The sequence below is a fragment of the Eptatretus burgeri genome, chromosome 4 (genome assembly GCF_056783735.1).
Source record: "Eptatretus burgeri isolate ZD-2024b chromosome 4, Ebu_testis_v1, whole genome shotgun sequence".
Taxonomy (NCBI): Eukaryota; Metazoa; Chordata; class Myxini; order Myxiniformes; family Myxinidae; genus Eptatretus; species Eptatretus burgeri.
Genome location: NC_140964.1, coordinates 140,916,611 through 140,934,211, shown reverse-complemented (window position 1 = coordinate 140,934,211; position 17,601 = coordinate 140,916,611). Strand labels below are relative to the sequence as shown.

Sequence of the window (17,601 nt, the reverse complement as noted above, 5' to 3'; positions counted from 1 at the left end):
CCCTGGAGTACCGGCGGGAAGTGGACGCAGCGACGCGTTCCTCTGGCGCATGCTCCCATACCTGACCTGACCTGCCACAAAGGACGCTGTGTCTGAATGATGGACTTCCTTTCGTAATAAAAACGAACACCTGCAATTATCTGTGCTGCACTCCACCTCTTCATTGTGCCTGAAAGAAAAAGAAAAAAAGAAATTGAAATGGCATCAAAACCTCTCTTGCTTGGTGTGTAGCCACACCCCCTAACCCCCGATGAGAGAGCAGTCTGAAATGTGCCTGTTGGCTCTGCAGCACCCTGTATATGTCTTAAGATGTTGCCTTGTGTAATCCCAGCCTGAAGGGATATAATTTTTTTTGTAGACATCATCAAGGATTGTGGAAGAGCTAGAACAGAATGGAAGGGGACAAAATGTCAAGGAGGAAACACCAACAGCAGATTAGAAGTTAGACTGAGATCATGGGGAGAGGGAGAAGGACATGTGGGGGTGAACAAGCTGCACACAAGCTGAATGAAACATAGCAAGAAGAGGAAGGGGAAAACAGGAACAAAACAGAAAAGGAACAAACCAACTAACAACCAAAAAGAGGTGTTGGAGAGGGGGGAAATCACAATAACATGGAAAAGGGGAGTGCTCGGGGATGGGGTCATTTGGGGTAGAAGAGATCATGAGTATGGATAGGGGATGCACCTGAGGCAGTGATAAACACCTGAAGAATGTGACTGAACAGATTGGAGGAAGTTGGTTCCACAGGTGAGAGAAAAGAAGAACAAATGAGTGGAGGTGAGCAAAGAGTCTGGATTTCACGAGTTTAACATGAGGAGCATTACTGGCAGACTGTGTGCACCCTGCTGAAACCTGGGAGGGACAGAGCCAAAAGAGGGCACAGGGTGCAAGACCAAAAAGGAGGTCATGCAATACAGAGATCTCTTTGTTTTCATGTAATATTTCCTGCGGTTTTGTTTATGTTCTGTTTGGCGAGCGATTCGTTGACCTTTTCTTTTTTTTCCAGTCTGTTTTTTTTCTTCGAGCAACACCTTTTCATGGCTTCTTGTTGAAGTGCCCACTGTGCTTTTGACATCTTCCTGTGGAATATTCTTTCGGATAAGGCTTTGTTCCTCGAAATCGTGAGCGCTTGAGTCAGCTTCTTCAATGTATGCTCTCTTCTTCTTGGACACGTTTGAGTGCCTACCAGTGTGACCTCTCTTCTTTGGTGGCATTTTCCTGGAAAACTGACACTGAGAAAAAGAAAAACTTGAAAATATTTATGTTGATTTGTCATTTGAATCAGATTTTTTTTTTATCAATAGAAAATACTAATTGTGTAATAATGTGAAACAGAATTTCAAAAAACAAAAAATCAACATGAGAATGTACTCTAATATTGGCATATTTACCATTAGTTAAAAGAGGTGTAACTCTTGGAATTCTTCTCGCTACACAGATGTCAAGCATCGATTCGCTGTCGATGAAGATCTGATTATATATTCTTCAGGAAAACATCAAGAAGATTGTTATTTTATATTATTCAGCTGCAGGTAAACTAACTCAGGAGTGTAAAATGGCAATGACAGGCCAAATAGGCTTCTCATTTTCTTCAGTATTCCATCAATTCAACATGTCATGCAATTTGACGTACGTTTGTAAATATTTGGGGGAAAACATAACCTGTCATATTCGATGGAAATGACACAGATTTACAGCTCGCTCTTACTTCCTTTAACTCCTTTGCCCACTCCCCTCTTTCCCTTCAGGAACTTCCCCCTTTATAAAATGTGCTTTCATGCAGAGAATACGGTGTCGTATTAGAATAATTTCCACCACTTTAATGTTAAAATCTAAATAAATACCTTTGTTTCAATTTCTCAAATGCAATTGGTTCGATTCCTGACAAACTTCACCTTCTAAGGCGACGCAAGTGTGCCGACGCTTTAGCCAAGGTCTGCCCCTTTCGGCCAAAAGCCGTTGTGTTTTGTTTCAACTTCACTCTGATGAAGGATTGAAGGGTTTTATTGTGACGTTGACTTGTGAAAATAATGTGGTACAGCAAATTGTGGGGCAGTTGGAATTGTGATTAATTTTGGGGCAATGTCAAATTAATTATTGTCCAATTAATTTTACAGATCGATATACAATTTACGATGCACACATAAACAACTCACTCTTATACACAGGATGAATCAGATAATGTACAAACATTTTGAGAGGTTTTATATTGAAAAGTTTATTGAGTGAACATTAACCCAAAGTTGCTGCTCAAGTAGTGGATATATGTAGAAATGTGATTCACAGCAAAGGTTAGGTTGAAGGTTGAAAATCCCATATTGCCAGTATCTGCCAGAAGGTTGAAGGTGGCACAGCACAGGAGGCACAGCAAAGGTTAGGTCAGATGTTCAAAATGTCCACTATTGGCATGCATACATGAACGGTATTGGTTTGGTGTTCATACATTATTCTGATTCACCTTGCACGTAAAATATTGTTGTTTAAGAATTAAGGAACTTTTGTACATGCATGTCCATTCTGCATGTATGGAATATAAGTAATGAAATGCAGTTGGTTTGATTTCCGACAGATAATTCACCTTTGAAGGCGATGTGGAAGTGCTGACACCTTTAGCCAACAAGATCTGCCCTCTCCCCTCCAATCAGCCAAAATGCCGTCATTTTTAAGCTCCATCCATCTTGGACAAAATTTCGTTATTTTTTGCTTTAACTTACCTCCTCCAAAAGCCTCTCCCCCCTTTACTCCCCATGGAACTCTCCGTGCAGAGTATGACCTGTTTCAACATGCTGTTTTAATGTACCCCTTATTCAATCCTGTACTCATGCCACCAGACGGGGCCACCTCCCCGGCCCCCACTTCCCCTCAAGTCCCCCTACCAAATGCAAGTCGAGAACCCCTCCTTTCCTTTTCCCAACCAAACGCCAGTTCAGAACTCTCCCTTCCCTTCCACACTTCCCCTCCCCCTTCTCCCTCCTCTCTCTCTCTCTCCCATCCTCCTCCCGGAGAGTATAGTGATGTGTGGTGAGGCGCAGCTCTCCCCCCCCACCTCGCTCTCCCCATCTTCTGAGCTCCCTCCTTCCTCACTCCTCCTCATTCCCCCACCCCTCCTCACTCTCCCCTCCTCCCTCACACCATCATCTCTCTCCCTCCCCACTCCTCTTTCTCCCTCCTTCCCCACTCCTCTTTCTCCCTCCCTTCCCTTCTTCCTCCCCCTCCCCCTCCCCTCCCTCCCTCATTTATCTCCCTCCCTCTTTAATATACCCTCTGCCAAGCAACGGGCTGTATCTGCTAGTACTTAATAAAGGTGCTCTCATCACATACTCTTGGCAAAACACTTTAGGACCAGAAATTACTGTGACATCATCTTCGTCACTAAATTAGCTTCAGCAAAGATTCTACTCCACTTCACATTTCCTCAAATTACCCATCTGTACCCATATCATTCCACTTCAAAAGGAGGAAGTGGTGGGGGGACCGCTCGTGTTTAATACAACACAAATCGAAACAACACAAAAAAATTCTGTGCAATAACGATGAAATTCTCGGGTATGTAAACACATTCTGAAAAAAGTAAAGAAACAAATAATGAAAACACTTTAAACTAGAAGGGCACTCGTTGGAGTGCATTCTTCCGACATCCAATGCCTGATCCACGAGAACAGATCGGGCCCAACACATGTTTGAAATACCATGCTATACAGTATTATATCGTTTTGGGCCCTATCTCTCAATGGTGAAGAATCACTTTATAAATTAAATAAATCTTGTATCCAGATACGGATTCGGATCTTCACCAAAATCGAATCGATTTGTCCTTGCCACACTCCCAATCTGTGCACCAAGTTTCATCTGAATCCGTCCACAATTTTTTGAGATATCATGCTATATATTCGTTTAGCCCTGTCTCTTCTCAATAGTGAAGAATCACTGAAAAATGATCAGATCCGGATTCGGATCTTTACCAAAATAGAATCAATTCGTCCTGGTCTCACACCCAATGTGTTCACCAAGTTTCGTCTGGATCCGTCCACAATTATTTGAGATTTCGTGCTATATATTATTTTTGGCCCGATTACTCAATCATGAAGAATCACTTTAAAAATTCTAGTCGTCGGATCTGGATCTTCACCAAAATCTAATCAGTTTGTCCTTTTCACACACCCAATCTGTCCACAAAAATTGACAGACCTATATACTTGAAAAATCTTCTATTTTGCAAGTAACCTGTTGGGATGGCTTGAGTGAAATGCCAGACTCGACGGCACTGAGGTGGTTCTCTGATAACAGCCAGAGAGATGTCCACGTTGACAAGCATGGTTGGGACTTGGTGAACATATCCCTAGACATATCGCGTGCTTTTGACACTGTCTGGCACCCTGCCCTGCTCACAAAACTCTCTTCCTGTGGTATCCAAGGCCATCTCCACTCATGGCACACAGACTTCCTCTCCTGTCACAGCCAATGTGTGGCACTAAATGGAGTTCTCTCATCCCCTCTTCCTGTCCAGGCTGGAGTTCCTCAAGGCAGCATTCTGGGCCATGTTCTTTTTTGGTTTTCATCAACGATCTCTCCGACTCTCTGGAAAATCCTCTTTATCTCCTTGCTGAAGAATCCACCCTCTGTCATCCCTCAGACCAGCATGCAGCAGCTTTTTCGCTCACTGCAGATCTGGGTAAAATCACAAACTGGTCCAACACGTGGAACATGATTTTCAATCCTGACAAATCTCACACTCACAATGTCTCTCTGAAAGGACCGCTCAGACCCCCCCCCCCATCCACTTTCTCAACAATCCTCTTGAAGAAGTCCTTTCCTTCAAGCTTGTCAGTCTCACTATCTGCCATGATCTTTCCTGGGAAAGCCACTTTCCAATCCGGCCTCCAAAGCCAGTCGCCCACTGGCAATCCTCCGTCGTGCAAAGTCCTTCCTTGGCCATCCTGAGCTTCTGACCACATACAAAGCTTTCATCCGCAGCCTGATGGAGTATTACTCTCCCCTCTGGGCTGATGCTCCTGCCTCTCACCTTTCTCAGCTTCACGCTGTGGAAACCAAGGCATTTCGGATCATTGGCATCTCCCACGATGAGGCTGAGTCTTTGGGCCTCTCACTCTTTCACCGCAGGCAGGTCGCTGGTCTTTCTGTCTTCCACTGTCTCTGTCTCCTCTCCGTTTTCGCCACCCCCTCCCTCCGCTCTGTCTGCGATTTGTCCCCACCATATTTCCGCAGGGTGCTCATGGTCCGCCAACAATCCTCTTCTGGTGAAACTACCAAAATTACGAATCACTGTTCACCTTCCCTCTTTCATTCCTCTTTTTTCCTGCCTTTGGAATAAATTCCCTCACTCTGTTCAATCCCATTCTTCCCTCTCGGCCTTCAAAACAGCTGTTCACCACCACCTCTTACCGCCCCCCCCCATCCAAATCCTCGATCTTTTCTACCCCCGTTAATCCACCCCAAACCCACCTCCTTCAAATTCCCTGCTTTCCTTCCTGAAAGTCCCTGTAATGTCCATCTTGTATACCCCTTGTTCCCTGCCCCATCCCTCTCCCTTCCACAGATCTTCTAATGTCTCTGTTCCTCACTGTTTTGTCCTTTCCACTCTCGCCCCACTTGTCTCATGCCCCTCTTGCTGTGCGTTGTGTGCTCGCTCTCATACGAGCCTCGACAAGTTATACAAAATAAACAAAAAACAAAAACAAGGCAAAGATTCGTGCAGAGTCGGATACTTGCAAAATACATATAACAAAATTTGACCTCAAAAATAATTGGTGGTTGATTTCAATGACCAAATATGCAACTTCTCTTCAAATTCAAGTGAATCGGATGAACATTGCCAGTTCTAGAAAATCGACCTATGTTGACCTTTTAGCCTATGTGGACCTCCAAAATAATTGGCTCGTTGAATTCAGTGACCTGAAATATAAATCCTCTTCAAATTTCAAGTCAACAGGATGAAAAGTGAAGACTTTAGAAATCTCACCTAAGTTGTTGACCTTTGGCCGATGTTGACTTTTTGACATTTTGACCTCAAAAACAATAGGCTTCTTCCTTTTGACAAACTCTACCATGTGGAGGATTGTGCCCAATAGCCAAGGAGACTGCTTAAGCAGCACCAACGCTCTGCAAAGAGTATGGTCCCAATCGCCTCCTACCATGTGGTGAAGTTTTGTGAATATCGGTTTCAAATGACCTGTAGGCGACAGACAGACAGACAGCCAGGCTAACGAAATCGACTGACGACAGACAGACGGGCTAACGAAATCGACTGACGACAGACAGACAGGCTAACAACATCGACTGACGACAGACAGACAGACAAACAAAATCGACTGACCTAAATACTTGAAAAATCTTCGATTTTGCAAGTAAGAAACAGACAGAAAGGTGTGAAAACAACCTCCTTCACCTTCGGTGGTGGAGGTAAAAATGAAAAAGGATGTTGGGATGTTCCTTCAAAAAGTATGTCAACAAGGTATGGTTGGTTACGAGAAGTGATCGTGTGAAATCATCCCGACATCTTTCTTTGAACAATTAGGTTGGCTGACACACACACACACACACACACACACACACACACACACACACACACACACACACACACACACACACACACACACACACACACACACACACACACACACACACACACACACACACACACACACACTCTCTATCTTCGTGTCTTGTGTAACGACAACCACTCGCTCTTGCTCGTTCTGCTCGTTTTCGCTCACTATCGTTCGCTCACTTACTCACTGTCTTATCTCAAAATCCCCATTTCGATACGACTTGTGGGGGATGGGGGGGTTCGTCTTTCACATTATTCACACCTATCATATTTTCATTATACTCAAACGGTGAACAAACAAATATTTGTTTATGTTCTATTTTCGGCAATAACTTAATTTTCTTATGACACTCATAACCAGCAACTACACCAACAAACAAAATGTTGGAACTTGGTTCTTGGTTTAAGTATTGTTGTGAAGCAGAGATGAAATGACAAACCTCTCTTCATGATCTTGTCTTCACACCCCCTGAGCCACATATCATTTTGAGATTGTAGTAAATTATTTTTTCATTGATTTTTTGACAACCATCAAATTTGTCTGGATGTTTATTTTTTCAAGGATGTTTATTTTCTTTACATTTTCAAGGATGTAAAGGATGTTTATTTCAAAATTTTATGGATGTTTATTTTCTTTACATGCTCTAACTTATTTGTATTTAAATTTATCCGCTTATTTGTTTTATCGACTTTTGTTTTAGTAATTTCTTCAACAAGGCGAAATTGATATTCCTCACATTCAAAATGTTTCCCATTTAAATACCAAGGCTGTGATTTTCTCCACTCTTTGGATTGGTTATTGCTTGGTTCTTTCATTTATATATCGATAAAAAAGGCGACAGAAGCCCGTTAAAATCCCCCCCAACCAATTTTTAATATATATTTATTCTTATACTTTATTTTATGTCTTAAAAATTATCTTTATCTTAACGCTTAAATATCTTTACTCTTGTACTGATCTTAACACTTATACTTATCCTTTAAATATTATATACATAAGGGAGGCTGTCACTTTCTTTTTCTAAAATATAGCTCTTATCAAAGGCCTCCAATGCCTTCTTATTTAACTCCTCTGTATATGAATGATGTTTATAACTTCTCATTGTATTCATTTTTCGAAATTCTTCTTTCTTGAAGGCTAAACAGTTGTAAAAATCTTGCTTGTAGTCAGGAGGTCAGGTGGGCCAAGGAAGGACTTTGCACGATGGAAGATTCCCAGTCGGCGACTGGCTTTGGAGGCCAGCTTGAAAATGTGGCTTTCCCAGGAAAGATCATGGCTGGTTGTGAGACCCAAAAGCTTGAATGAAAGGACTTCTTTAGAAAGATTGTTGAGAACAAAGATGAGGGGGGGGGGGGGAGGTGGTTTCCAGATGTTCCTTTCAGAGAGACATCGTGAGAGTGTGAGATTTGTCAGGATTGAAAGACATGTTATTTGGACCAGCTTTTGAGTTTATTCAGATCTGCAAGGAGTGAAGAGGCTGCTGCTTGCCAATCTGAGGGATGACAGCTGGTCCAGGTGGAGTCATCAGCAAGGAGATAAAGAGGATTTTCCAGAGAGTCTGAGAGATCGTTGTTGATCGTTGATAACTCCGTGACGCGGTGGGTCGCTAATCGATCGTGAATACCAATAACTCAACCACGTGACCTCGGGTTCTCCCTCTAAAGTGGTTACCTAATTAATCACATGACCAAATTACCGGGAGACACGCCCTCGGTACGCCTTGTCCGAACCGGGTCACCTTACTGGGTCAAATGCAGCCGAGTGACTCTGCCAAGGATGTACCAGCTCGAAGAACGGATTGTTGGGAATAAAGTCCTGGCTCGGGTCAGATACCGACCATGCTGGATCAATGAAAGAAAAGCAAAAACGAGCTGGGAACATTTCTACACAAGCATTTATTAACAGGCAGGCGTGGAAAAGCATGTGGATCAGTGAATGTAATTTATTGTTTTATGTAAAGCAGGGATAGAAAGAAATGTGTGGTGCGGCGACAAAACAAGCAACTTACGAAAGCAGACACAGAGCAGACTTATTCCGAAATATCTTCTATAATCTTAACTTAAAGCTAGCACTGGCACCATTACTTGCAAAAACACACATACACACACACACACACACACACACACACACACACACACACACACACACACACACACACACACACACACACACCAAAACCTGATAAAGAGGAGTTAATTGCAAGAAAGGAGAGGAGATGAGGCTAACGGTCTCGAAATACCTTGCATGGTTGACCGACCGCGCCACCCAATACGTTTTTTGCGGATGCTCCGCTGAACGATCCCTCCTTGAGAGTTGGCGCGTCGTCTCCTGCTTGGCTACGGTGCCGGCGCAGTGCATGCACTGATCCAGAGAAAGGCGAGGCCGTCTGGCGTGATGAAGGACTTTAGGTGGAGCCAGGTGAGTGGGTTGTGCCAGCGACGAGAGGCAGTCGGAATCAGATGGGTGGGTGCAGAAGGCGGAGTCAGCATGCGAAAAGGCAGGTGGAATCAGGCGGGTCGGTGGAGAAGGCGGAATCAGGCGGGTGGGTGGAACCACCGAGAAATGGTGAGATCCCAGAGATAGGAAGGTGGAGATCGAGAGCGAGTGGGTGGTGTGGCTGACGGGACTGGCGGAGCAGCAGGCGCGTGCAGATATCAATCCAAGGTCAGGCAAAGAGGAAGAGGGTGACGACAGATGGCTTCGCAATCCTTTTTTTTTATGAGATCCATCGTGCGGGGTGGGCACGACGACTCAAAGCGATGCATCGTCACCGAATCGGGTGCTGCCATTGGAACCCGGCCACTGCGCAACCCAGCCGCCATGGTCGGAAGCAGCCTTATTTTACATCCGGCGAGACATGGCCTAGCTGTGGAATCGTCTCGCTCCAAACCCCACGATATGAATTGCCTTGCACTGAACTCCTGGGCCGTGCTCCTGCGACTGGCCGAGGGCCGCTTTGGCCCCGCATGCTTGCTTGGAAACCCCCAGTGTGCTGCGGTTAGCGCTCATCAATGCGCTTGCTTCATCCGTACGCCATGCGGCCTGAGCGATCCGGGCTGTACAGCATGCCTCTGCTTGGTGGCAGCTGCATTGATGCGGAGGTGTGAGAAGATCTCTGCCATCTGCGGGAGATATTGGTGACCACAGTGGCGAGTGAAGATCGACGGTAAGACGCCGTTGTGAACCCACGTGCAGTCCCGAACAAAGATGTGCGCCATGCACGTCCCGTGCTGTGCGATAGTAATTGTCACGGGGCTGTGCGTGGGTTCGCTATCGTGCATGCGGTTATTTATCACAGTGGTGATCCTCACAGGCGGCTGCCTGAGCGCGGTGCCGGCCCCGATCTGTGCCATGGATTGAAGGAAAGGATTGGATATAATTATTAGATGCAGATTTGGGTTGAAAAGAGCGCGCCGCCCACGTCCTGTACAACGTTTGGATTTCATATATGGTTCTACTATTCCCTTAGACACAGTATTCTTGCAGCAGAGGATTTTTCCATCGTGTGGTTTACGCTTCCTTTGGCGTCTGCGAGGACATTCATGCGTACCACGGCACCGGAAAGGAAGAAAGGTAAAATTAGACCGAGCTATAAGACCCACACAACGCATTTCATCCCGTTTACCCATTAGACATGAGGGAAAGGTCTAACTGCACGTATATTAATGAAATAACTGTCTGGGTATCACTGTATGTTGGGTGTCATTGCCTTAGAGCCATGCGGTTTCCAGAACCGTAACAATATATATTTATCTATATATATATATATATATATATATATATATATATATATATATATATATATAGATAAATATATATATATATATATATATATATATATATATATATATATATATATATATATATAGATAAATATATATATATATATATATATATATATATATATATATATATATATATATATATATATATATATATATATATATAGATAAATATATATATATATATATTTCATGATACCCAGCATGCTACATTAGATACTTTATTTTTGCAGATCGCCACATTGTACATCAGATATCAGTGCTTAGTAATTAATTTCCCATCATATTTAGATAAACATGATTGATCTCTGTGTATAATGTATAGTATACGAGGTGTGTTCAAAAAGTATCCAACCTTTGTTCATAAAAAATACTCGTATCCAGATACAACAAACTTACACAAATCTCCTTCAAAGTAGTCCCCTTGGGCTGCCACACACTTCTCCCAACGGTTCTGCCACTGTCGGAAGCAGCGCTGGAACGCCTCTTTTGGGATGGCTCGCAGCTGGTCCATCGCATTCTGCATGATGTCTTCTCTGGACTGAAATCTGGTCCCTTTCAGGGGCATTTTCAGCTTGGGGAAAAGCCAGAAGTCACACGGAGCCATGTCGGGAGAGTAGGGAACCTGACGAAGCACAGGTGTGTTGTGTTTGGCCAGGAAACTCTGTATCAAATGTGAAGAATGGGCGGGTGCGTTATCGTGATGGAGCTGCCAATTGACCGCTGCCCACAGGTCCGGCCGTTTGCGTTGCACAGCGTCACGAAGGCGACGCAGTACCTCTTGGTAGTATCCTGCATCAGCAGGGTCCTCACTTGGTCAATGACAATCTCATTTCGGGATGTTGAGGGCCTACCAGAACGTGCTTCACTTTCCACTGATGTGTGACCATCTTTGAAGCGGTTGTACCACTCTTTTATCTGTGTGGTGCCCATTGCTTCATTCCCGAAGGCCTGTTGAACCTTGCGGATCGTTTCCACTTGGGAATCGCCAAGCTTTACACAAAATTTGATGCAGTAGTGTTGTTCAAGTTTTTCCGTCATTTTGTCAAAAACGAAAATCCGACGGGGCTCACTTACACTTCCTCACTCATCAGCGGTCTGTCAGCGACTGACAGCTTCTGCAGGCGGGAAAATATTCACGCATATGAATTAGGATCGCCTACATACGTGCACCAAACCACGCCTCCCGAGCTTCATTTGTTTACGCACGAAAAATTAAGGTTGGATACTTTTTGAACACACCTCGTATATACCAAGAACATAAGCAAGTTGCAGAAAAGGAAGTTAATAAAACATTAGAACATGGTAATCTTAGGAAGGGTGTAAACTTTATGAGGGAAATCTTCTCCATTATGGGTGATTCAGAAACAACACTTCAAGTTTACACTCTTCCTTTCAATAGTCAGCGTAGGCACTGCTCAGATGTGTTCAGAAGTGTGACACACTTGTTCTTGCACTTGTTTGTGGAATTGGTCTCCCGTTGTAGGAACCAGCAGTAATCACCCATCATGTTTGGGTTAAACTGTTCTTGATACCTAGTTTTCATGACTGAAATGTCTTGGTGGAACCTTTCGCCATGCTCATCGCTTTCCTCACCCAGATTAGGTGGGAAGAAATCAAGATGAGAAAGTAAGAAGTGCATTTTCAGTCATCCTGCAGCCCATTCGCTGATGGGCCATTAGCATGTTGTCCACTATTTCTGCATACTGTTCAGCTCTATGGGTCCCAAGAAAGTTCTGCGCAACCAACACAAATGCTTCCAATGCTACAAACTCAAGTGGGTTTAGTTTGTTTTTGAACTTGGGCTCACACATCAGTTCTCGGATCTAGGGCCCACCGAAAATGCCTGCTTTGAGTTCAGCATCAGTTTTCTCTGCACCACACTTCTCTCTGAGATATTGGAAGTCATTACCATCGTGAACCAATGCCTTTACAAAGTTTTTCATAAGGGTTAGGGTTAGTTAAAAATTGTAATATCGCATGGAGAATTTTACTTTAAAATTCATAGCTTGCTCAGTTTTCACCAGTTTTTAATCATTTCAATTGCATTCTAAAGCTCTTTTAATGAGAAATAATATTCCGCAACAGTTGTATTGCTTTAATTGAAACCAAAAATACAAATCATATTAACTTATCGTCACTCAAAATCACCCACCAGGGCAAGCTCCTGTCATTGGACCACATGTATAACTCAAAATCCTGACGTGCTGAGAAAATTGCGACTTCAGATTCAGAATCAGCGAACTCAATTTAGTCTAGAACATATGTTTCCACCCCAGTAGCAAAATCTTTGTTGTCCAGTGTAACGAATGATGGCTTGCATAAATAAGCACGTCCTTTTTTTTCCACATCAGATCCAAGATGGCCGACTTGCGGCCATTTTAATTTGGAAAATACCTGATGATGAACATGCCCTCAACCATTTCTCGGACAAGCATTTACCGATGTTGTTCAAACTTGGTACACAGATAGTAAATGATGGCTTACATTTGCATGTCATATTTTATTCGTGATCATATCCAAGATGGCCTACTGGTGGCCATTTTAGTTGTAAAAAACACAAAAACCTGGTGTCGAACACGTCCTCACCATTTCTTGGACACGCATTTACGGTCTTGTTTAAACTTGGCACACAGATAATGAATGATGGCTTGCATATGCACGTCATTTTTTGGGGGTATCAAATCCAAGATGGCTGACTGATGGCCATTTTGTTATTTGAGTGTGTTCCCAACCATTTCTCAGACTTGCATGGTCCAATTTTGTTCAAACTTGGCACAAGCACAGTACATGATGGCGTACACATGTCCCTCACTTTATTTTGCAATCTGGTTCAAGATGGCCGACTGGTAGACTGGCATCCATTTTAGTTGTACATTCATATGGGCTAACCCTTTAACTCCATGCAGCAATATTACTAAAACAATGGGGGTTGTGAAATGTTATGTGTTTTTACTTGTTTTGATTGTATCCTTGTGAGGTCATCAAGTTCTGGAAGTATTACTTTGTATAATTTTGTTATCCTGTATTTATATTGACAAATATGGACATAAATGTTTTTTTGAAATTGAAAAACTAAGAGGAAACAAAATCAATTGGAACATCCAGCACAGAAAATAAATGAAGGAAGAGCACTGAGCTGTGAATATAGAACTGTCTGATCAGCTCTGTTCAAGCTCAACCTTGAATGCATGTTGTAACATAACAAAACAATTATCTGGCAGCAACTGAGGGACAAACAATACCAAGGAGATGTGTTGACAAAATAAACAATAGTGTTGAGTTGGGCTGGAGAGTGCAAAGGGAGAAGAGTTGGGATGGTTGGGGTACACAGGTATGCGCTGATCAATTTAAAAGGGCACACAAACAGACCAAGTCTGAGAAATAGAGGATGTGAGGTATAAGGGTTGTATAATATTGGGACACTTCACGAAAAAATAGACAAGATGGAAAAAGAAACAACATTGAAGTGACAAAAGAGCACACATGATAAATTCACCCATTTGTGGTAAAGTTGGCTCTGCAAACTGAGGAATGTATGGTTAGCTCCCATTGTTGTTTCTTCAGTGCAGCAATCCATCTTTCTGCACTTCATATCAACATGAAACATAAGTCCAAAACTTTATCTCTGTCATTTTTTTCAGGGTTGGTGCATGTTCCCCACAAAATGTTTTGCTAAAGCTGGACATATGACAGAGTAGTATCAGCGATTTTAAAACTTAATCTCGAAAGGAAGCATTTCATCAACATTTCATCATTAAGTAACATCACTTTTGATTCCATCAGCTTAATATAAATCAAGTATAGAGAATGCAGATTGAGGAATACAAAATGATTTTCTTTTTTTGTTCTTTTAAAAAAATTTGGAGAAGGCTTCTACAAAATGAATGTAGATATGCATGCCTGAATAGAAATATGCCATTTTATACATAACCCATAAGGCAAAATTATGTCGGTCTTTGGGTTCAAGGAATACAAATTGAGACATGGGCTCAACTGCCACTTTTCTGGGGCATGAACCTGCACAATCCAACATGAACCTGACAAACCTTCTGGTAGACATGAACCATTATTGATGTGGTGATATTGTATTAATTTATGTTTCTCCGTTTTTTTCTTCTTATTTTCTTTCCTCCTTGCCGTTCTTACAGTGCTATTCTCCAGCCAGATGTTCTCGAAGAGCTCATCATGTCCTGTGTACTCAAGCATTTCCAACTCCATGGCACACTCGCAGCAATAGTCGGTGGTCTACAGCATTCTACGAATCTTCACCAAGACAAAGATGGGCAAAAACCTGAGCTAATGGAAGAGATGGAAGGAAAAGAAAAGTGGTGTGTTGGAGAAGAGGATGTTGATGAAATTGATACTCCTGGAAAAAAGAATCACCAAAGAAAACACGGAGAAAGAAAGGTTAAAAAACAAAGGTTGGCAATGAAAAAAGTTCAGCATATTGGAAGAAAAAGCGAAACACAGAGGATAGAGCAAGAGAAAAGAGTTAAAGATAAAGCTGAGGTTGATAAAAAACAAGAGGTGATTAAAAGTGCACCAAAGCAGATTGGACTTCATGAAAGCAATCATGGAAAGATGGAGAAAGAAAATCAGAAGAGCGGAAGAAAGCATGACCAAGAATCACAAGAGACTGATGAAGATAAGCAAAGAGCTGTTGACAAGTTGGAGCTGAGAAAAAGTGCTAGGGTAGAACAGGAGAGCAATGCTGAAGTGGACAGACTTAAACTGATTATAAAAGAAACATATACACGATTGGATGCACTGCAAAGACAACTACAGGTGAGTGTAATACGGTAATCTTGAATAACAAAAAAAAAAAAAATGCTTGAGTGGAGGTGTGTGTGTGCGTGCATGCGTGTCCGTGCGTGCATTCCACTTGTTGGACTCACTGTGGTTAAATGGTGATTTCATTATATTAACTGTCTGATTCAATGAAAAGGAGACCCTTTTTAAAAAAACAAAGAATGGATATTTATGTAAAAAGTAGTGTATTTTATGAATGTGTAAATTTACATTTCAGCGAACATAAAAAGGTGTGTTGTCAAAATTATTAAGATTAAGAAAAACAAGGAAAATAGAACATAAAATACTGTTTAAAAATAAACAAGGAAAACAATCATCAATCAAAACAAACACACAATATGCCACAATACATACTGTCAAATAAAACATTGGTTGGCAAAAAATCTTGACTATAATATGCTCGGAAAAACTCTTACTCATACTAGTATCGCTTCCAGTTCCTGCATGTGCATGTGGAAAATTTATGTATAATATACTGATATAGTGTATTGGAAATCTTGTGTTCAAATATTGTGCTATATATTGTGGTGTATTGTGTGTCCAGCACCCGAGTCCCCCAACATAAATCTTTGCCATGCATGAACCCATTGGGATCCCATTTTCATTTATGCTGAGGTGTTGGAGTATATGAAGGGGTATTCGCACACGAAAAAATCGAGACCATCGGTTTGGCTGGGAAGCGGGGGCCCAAGGTCAAAGGGCGCCCCAAACTAGAACTTTTTGAATTACTGTTTCGGAGTGATTTTACTTTACGCGATTCGAAAGATCTCTATTTTACGAGCATTTTGATGCCAAGATCAGCCAAATCGGACCACTACAACCTGTGATATGGCCTCTGGAAGATTGTGGGGGTAGCCGGGGGTGCCCAAACAGGTCTAAAAGTTGGTATTTTGAGTTTTTCACCCAACTGAATAAATGACCAACATATGGGGAGAAAATGAGGTATTCGTGTCGGGAGGGTGTGTACACTTGACATGGAATGCCCCATCTGCCTTGTACTCAAACTAAACTTGACAAAAAACGAATGCTAAAAAATTTATAGAAATGAAGGCAAGGAAGACTAGAAGGGCACTTGGTGGAGACCATACCTCCGCCAGGCTGCTTAGTTTATGTTTTGTATCCCATTGATAGGACAGATTGTTCTTGTCACATTAGCAACTCTTCCACCAAGTTTTGTCCGAATCAGTCCACAAGTTTTTCAGATATCGTGCTGTATATCATTTTAGCCCAATCACTCATTGGTGAAGAATCATTAAAAAAATTCTCGAATCCGGATCCGGATTTAGATCTTCACCAATATTGAATCCATTCTTCCTTGTTGCATACCCAACCAATCCACCAAGTTTCGGCCAAATCCGTCCACAATTTTTTGAGATATCCTAGTATATGTTATTTTAACCCGATCTCTTAATGGCGAAAAATCACTTTAGAAAATTATCAGATCCAGATCCGGATTTGGACCTTCACCAAAATCTAATCATTTTGTCGCTGTTGCATACCCTAGCTCTCCAGGTTTTGTCCGAATCCGTCCGCAACTTTTTGAGATATTTTGTTCACAAGCAAAGAAACAAATGAAAAATCACTCATGGAGTGACACTCAGCGAAACGGAACAGCACTCGGAAGAGCGTATACCTCCGCCAGGCTGAACAGTTTAAATTTTGTATCCCAATGATATGTCGGATCTGAATCCGGACCTTTCCTAAAATCAAATCGGCTTGTTCTTGTCACCTAACTAACTCTTCTACCTCGTTTTGTCACAAGTCATCCACAACTTTTAGAGATATCAATACATGGTTTTTGTCCCCATCTCTCAATGGTGAATAATTCGAATCCGGATTCGAATCTTCACCAAAATTGAATCAATTATGCCTTTTCATGTACCCAACCTGTCCACAAAGTTTCTGCAGAATACGTCCACAACTTTTTGAGATATCGTGCTACATATCGTTTTTAGCCCCATCTCTCAATGGTGAAGAATCAGTTTAAAAAATTAATAATCCTCGTATACAGATTTGGATTTAGATCTTCACCAAAATTGAATCAATTCTTCCTCGTGGCACTTCCAACCTGTCCACCAAGTTTTGTGTCAATCCATCTGTAACCTTTTGAGATATTGTGCAATATATCATTTTTGGCCCTATCTCTCACTGATGAAGAATCACTTAAAAAATTCTCAGATCCGGATCCAGATTTGGATCTTCACTAAAATTATGCGTTGCCGTCCTTGGCTGGTCACCTACATACAAAAAAGAAAATTAGAATAATTGTTTGAAAACTGTGGCCAAAAATCGTGTGACCAACAGACAGACAGACAGACAAACGCTACAGACCAACATGCTTGGCAAAAAAAACATTTCACCAAGTAACAAACAGACAGACAGACAGGGGTAAAAACATAACCTCCATCCACCTTTAGTGGTGGTGGTAATAAAAC

At 42.1% G+C, this 17,601-nt stretch overlaps 1 protein-coding gene across 1 annotated transcript in view; it reads left to right on the top strand.

Moving 5' to 3' along the window:
* HECTD4 (HECT domain E3 ubiquitin protein ligase 4) overlaps window positions 1–17,601 on the top strand; it is a 525,771-nt gene that overhangs the window by 32,679 nt on the left and 475,491 nt on the right. The window contains exon 7 of the mRNA XM_085880170.1: window positions 14,506–15,142. Coding sequence (XP_085736296.1) covers window positions 14,506–15,142 — 637 coding nt within the window. The remainder of the gene's footprint in view (window positions 1–14,505; window positions 15,143–17,601) is intronic.